The sequence below is a fragment of the Chrysemys picta genome, chromosome 2 (genome assembly GCF_011386835.1).
Source record: "Chrysemys picta bellii isolate R12L10 chromosome 2, ASM1138683v2, whole genome shotgun sequence".
NCBI lineage: Eukaryota > Metazoa > Chordata > Testudines > Emydidae > Chrysemys > Chrysemys picta.
This window is the reverse complement of record NC_088792.1, coordinates 218152400-218158399: the sequence shown is the minus strand read 5'-3', so window position 1 is coordinate 218158399 and position 6000 is coordinate 218152400. Positions and strand designations below refer to the sequence as shown.

Sequence of the window (6000 nt, the reverse complement as noted above, 5' to 3'; positions counted from 1 at the left end):
CTTTTGAAGTGATAATCAAGATAGCCCAGTACAGACAGTTTGATAAGAAGTGTGAGCTTACAAGGGGAGATAGATTCAATGTTTGTAATGGCTCAGCCAACTCCCACCTGTTCATGCTCTCTGTATGTGTGTATATATATATCTCCTCAATATATGTTCCATTCTATATGCATCTGAAGAAGTGGGCTGCAGACCACGAAAGCTTATGCTCTAATAAATTTGTTAGTCTCTAAGGTGCCACAAGTACTCCTGTTCTTTTTGCGGATACAGACTAACATGGCTGCTACTCTGAAACCTGTCATTATTTAAAGTCAAAGTCTCTCTGAATCAGCCTGTCTCCCTAGGCAGCTGCTTACAAGTGATCCCTTTTTCTCCCCCTGAGAGAAGCTTTTTAACGCTTTAGTGTTCTTTTGATCTCTAGCCTCCCAGCTTTGGCAACATAAAGCTTGCAACTTATATGAGACAAGAGACGGGATTCTTGAAGCTAACAGCTTGACCCATTGTCTTTCAAGTGTGTGTTGGGATAGCCTTAGCTAAATCTCTTGTTGCTTTCCTGTTTGTTCTTCCCATGGCCCCCTTTTAAGTAAGATCAAAACAATCATACAAGAAATTCTAATAACCTCCATAGTAATACAGTAACTTTATCTCACTGACTGGGTCACTTACAGTAGTCTTACCTTTATTACAGATCAGTACTCATACATTAATACATAGCAATTGCAAGCCTTTCACATCTCCCTCTTTCCAGAATGGACACAGCGGTACCCGACGGACATCCATGCATGCCCCAAATACCTCAAATTCCAGTACCAGTCTCCTCCCCATTGATCCCATGGGAGGGGTACATGTGAACAGACTCCATGTGCACATATATTCTTGTCAACCCAGTACATCTGATCATTTGGGGTACCCATGAGAGGCTTGCATCCCTGCAAAGCATGTCTTAACCCCACAATGCTTCTTGTAGAGGAATAGGTCTGATCCATTGGTAAGGGTGAACCCTCAAACTGTCCCCACAGCCAAGTTACATACCCTGCTCCACCTACATTTGCAGTCTGTGCGATGGCTGTGGAGTCCCTGTGTTCTCTACATGCTAAATGTTTTGTTCACAAAGGGTGAAGCTGAATGTGGGTTAAGTTGAACTAGTGAAACTTTATTAAACCCTTTGTACTGCTCTGTCCATGTGGCTGAGCTGCTTCCAGCTTAACTTTTGTGTGTTCCCTTTTCTCCTGTTGTCCCATCAATAACAGTGCCTCCAGCCAGGGAATGTTGGCCACGGCCCCGGTGGCAACAAACTCAATGTAGTCACACTCCCCAGTGTTCTAGAGCAGTCATGTCTGTGCAGAGCGCATCACGAGATCCGGTAGCAGTACTCCGCAGCGCTGTCTAAATGAACCCTTTGATTGTAACTAGGGACTAGTGGCCCCGTCGCCCCTTCTCACTCAGCCGGAGCCTCCAGTCAGTGCCTCTTTAGTGCCCGTGCTTGGTGCCGCCTAGCAGAGGAGCTGCGGGCAAGCGCGGGACCGGTCAGAGACTGACACACGCTCCCCGACTGCCAGCAGCTCTCCTCCCTCCCGCTTCTCCAAGCGCTCCGGCTGCCTCGCCGCCTCAATCTCTGCCTCAAGCGACTGCCGCGGCACCGCGTCCGGGCGTGCGGACACGGCACCATGTGGCAGCCCCAGTATGTCACTGCCCAGCAGCGGGCTGGCTTCCGCCGATACCAGGTAACACTGGCCGGAGAAGGAAATCCCACGTGTCCCTCCCGAGTTTGTCCCCCTCCTCCTTGGACTTCCTGGGGGAGGGAGGAAGCAAGCGACGGGGGTGCAGAAAATACATTGTTTAGCTCCCCCCTCCCTACCCAAAGCTGCTGCAGCCCCTGGGTGTTTTATTGATTCCGAGGATGGCTGGGAATTGGGAACTACGGGAGCCGAAAAGTTGCGGGGTGTTGGCTTCCGCGCGTGTACGTGGGTATCTGCGGTGTCTCTCCCCCCCGGCCCCCAGAAGTGAGACCCATGGCCGGGTTCTGGTCACGTTGAAGTCAACAGTTTTAGGAGCCCCAGGGCATGAATGAGAAGTCAGTACCGCTGCTCAGCTGCCAGTCCTCATGCGGTGCTGCCTGCCCTGGCCCTGCAGGGGTGTGTGATGCACAAGGTTGGGGGTGGGACCGTGGGAACAATGTGCTTCTTTCTCCTAGCATGTTACTTGGCTCTTCATTCTATGATCTCTCTCCTCCCAACTCCTTAAGGGGCCCTAGCTACCTGGTACTTTTATTTGACACCCTGGAGTGTGGGTTGGTTGGATTGTTTTTTCGTACATCAAATACAATTATTACTTGAGGGTCATTACACAGTGTTCGGGTGTCAGCGTGCTGCTGGCAGAGGTCAGTGAGAAAAGACCAAACTAGGGAAGATTGGGTGTATATGAATGTGAGCCTTATCATACATGACCTCTCCGCCCTGGCCTATGTACTCCAAGTTCTCCTAGTCTAGGCTCAAAGCTTGGTTTCTGGTTAAAGAAAAAAAAACCAAATGAATGCTTTTCCACACTGGAAAAAAATCAGACTTATTTTGCTTACTTCAGTGATCATTTAGGTATTGCAAAGTTTTAAGGATCCCTTTACGACTTTGGTTTTTTGAGTTTGAGAAAGTTGACATGTGTTGGATAAAATTATTTTATGATGTTTTTGGATGTAAATCAGTGTATTATAATTTTTATTTAAAATAAAGTTGTGTCAGCAGAATTGTTGACTGAACTAACTGTGAAGGTCAGCAAGGGGGGTTGGAACTGGATACTAATGAGGAATTGAAATGGCCCCAGGTGAATATTATTATCAGGCTTTAGAACAAAAAATCAAAAACATGGGGGAAAAAAAGTATGGGTGGAACATAGTAGGAATGATTAAAACCAAGCATTTTTGTGGGGTGGCTAGTGTAGAAGGCTGCATCATGTCAGCAGTGGTAAAGCATATTTACTGATAAAGGGAGAGACGAGATGTTGCCGGTGAGTGTATGGACCAATTATACAATTTCTGATCCAAGATAGGGACAAGAAGGTTGTTTTTCTTCGGCTATTGTGTGTGTCACGTTTTTAAAAATTGGCAGTTCATCTCTTTTGTGTGGGTGAGACTGATGTAAGAAGGCAAATCAAAAATTGGGTTGAATCCCGTGTTCCTTTGGTTGCCAGTTTGGGTCTGGAAGAAATTTTCTTGCTCTGGATATTGGCTAGAAACTTGATGTGTTTTCACTTTCTTCTGGAGTTCTGAGCAGGGATCAGGTGGGATAGTCACCACCAATTTCCTACTGTTGGTGGAAGAAATGGGGTTCAATGGGAAATGACTGCCAAAAAGGAGTACGGCGGAAAGGGATCTGGGATCACAATAGACCACAAGCTAAATATGAGTCAACAGTGTAACACTGTTGCAAAAAAAGCGAACATCATTCTGGGATGTATAAGAGGAGTGTAGTAAGCAAGACATAAGAAGTAATTCTTCCTCTCTACTCCACGCTGATTAGGCTTCAGTTGGAGTATTGTGTCCAGTTCTGGGTACCACATTTCAGGAAAGATGTGGACAACTTGGAGAAAGTCCAGAGAAGAGCCACCAAAATGATTAAAGATCTAGAAAATATGACCTATATGGGAAGATTGAAAAAAATTGGGTTTGTTTAGTCTGGAAAAGAGAAGACTGAAAGGGGATATGATAACAGTTTTCAGAACATAACAGGTTGTTACAAGGAGGAGGGAGAAAAATTGTTGTTCTTAATCTCTGAGGATAGGACAAGAAGCAATGGGCTTATATTGCAGCAAGGGAGGTTTAGGTTGGACATTAGGAAAAACTTCCTAACTGTCAGGATGGTTAAGCACTGGAATAAATTGCTTAGGGAGGTTTTGGAATCTCCATCATTGGAGATTTTTAAGAGCAGGTTAGACAAACACGAGTCCAGGGGACTGGACTAGATAACCTCTCGAGGTCCTTTCCAGTCCTATGATTCTATGATAACGTGTACCCTTTTCTGCCAATCTGCTTGCAGCCTCTATGAATCCTCCCTATGAATCCTGTTTCGATTATTGGTGGGTACAAGCACTCATGGGCCATCCAGAAAGTGAGCACAAATTAAAGTGGACAGCCAAAATTTGGTCCCTTATTTTTATTTTGCTCTTCCCCCACCAGAATATAATAATTCTAACAGTTATGCTAATGTTACCTTTGCTTCCCTATTCTTATCACTGTGGTCCCTTGCTTTCCCCAGGTAATTTACCAGTCTGAGTCAGCCTTTTGGTAATCCCTGTTGGGGTATCACACTGGACTAAATCTCCACAAGTCAGGAACCGTTGACCACTTTTCCACCTCTCACCAGAGATAAGAAGTTTTCTCCTTGTCTCCAGGACCAAACTGTAGTAAATTATCCCAAGAACAGTCGAATATCCCAAAGTTACAAAATTGAAAGATCAACAGGAAATCAAAGATAAATATTACAAAAAATATATGAAGGTCAAGGCTCCCTAGTTTCCCCAGGTAGGTCTAAACCCTTTGAGTTACAAAAACAATATCAGAAAATATAGTGTTCACATTTCTAGAGGTCTATGTTTCTCTCAAGGAGTCAAGGTGCTGGTCTGATCCTCCAAACTTTAACATAGAAGAGTTTTAGCTCAGTGTGAATGAGTTTCTGCCTCCTGCATGTTTGCAGGATGAATGTTTGTCATTTGTATCCTTCTGGCTGCCTGACATGGCTAGGTGTGACCTTGCCATTACCAAACCAAGAATGAAAGTAGCATCCTTCTATGTTAACAGGTTCACAATAAGGTTTGATCTTATCATACATGACCTCTCCGCCCTGGCCTATGTACTCCAATTTAATGCAGTAGTCAGTTTGCTTTCCGTAGCCAACAGCTATCTTTTTTAACTACGGTACATTTTTTACCTGCTTAAGCTAAATTGAAATGACACTTTTATTCTCAGATTTGCACCAAATCAGTGACTTACCACTGAGTTAGTAATTTCCATGGAAGTTTGCGATTAGACCAACCCTGACAGAGACTATATAAACTCAGTTCACATTTTCAAGGCTAGCTTCATGACTGCAAGGCCTAGAAACATAGCTAGAAGCGTGGTCCCCTGAAGTCAATGGGAGTTGTGCCATTGACTCCAGTAGAGCCAGGATTTCACACAATGGTTTTAAAATGAAAGTTTAAATTTCAAAGCACAAGAGGTTTTAGTGTATATTTTCCCATGTAACTATACAATTCTCAGGGCCCTGATACTACATTAAATATGATTTCTTAATGGACAGTATTCAATGCATCACAGATAGTGAATGTTAATTAGCGTGGTGCCTCTGTAGACAAAATTGTTCTCCATTTGCCTTGAAATTCTATCTAAGCTATCTATCAGCTCAGCCTGTTGTGGTTATTTTTGCACAGTATCTCAGAACCAGGTTAATTAAAACTTTGATAATCTTAAACAGTGGAGAAGCCTAAGATTGTCAACCCCCCCCAAACTAACTTTTCAGTAAGAGAATTACTGCCACCTTTTAGAAACAAGACAGAGATTTAACCACCTACTGTTCTGGGAATGAAATCTTACAATTTTTTTTCACTTTACTTTGGTGAATTATGTAATTAAAAGTCTAATTAGAACTCTGCTGGTGTATAATGTTCCAAATAAAATAGTAGAGTCAGTAACCTTAATTTCTATGAGGCTTTTTTAGATTATTTTTGTACAGATGTAGTAAATCAGTTGGTGAAATCCTGACCCCATTGAAGTCATTATATTTAAAGCAATATGCAAGAATTTGCACTGCATACTTATTTCTGCCCTAGTGATAACTGATGTAATGTAGTATGCAAGTAGCTGCATAATCATTAGTTTTCTTACAGACACCAAATCATATGAGAGAGCAACATAACGAAATCATTTGGCATTAGGGTGACCAGATGTCCCGATTTTATAGGGACAGTCCTGATATTCGTGGCTTTTTCTTATGTAGGTGCCTATTACCGCCC

General features: G+C 43.4%; 1 protein-coding gene across 1 annotated transcript in view; it reads left to right on the top strand.

The window, feature by feature from the left end:
• Nucleotides 1-1299: 1299 nt before the first annotated feature.
• LOC101937664 (ethanolaminephosphotransferase 1-like) overlaps nucleotides 1300-6000 on the top strand; it is an 82764-nt gene continuing 78063 nt past the window's right edge. The window contains exon 1 of the mRNA XM_065582103.1: nucleotides 1300-1724. Coding sequence (XP_065438175.1) covers nucleotides 1668-1724 — 57 coding nt within the window. The 5' untranslated portion in view covers nucleotides 1300-1667. The remainder of the gene's footprint in view (nucleotides 1725-6000) is intronic.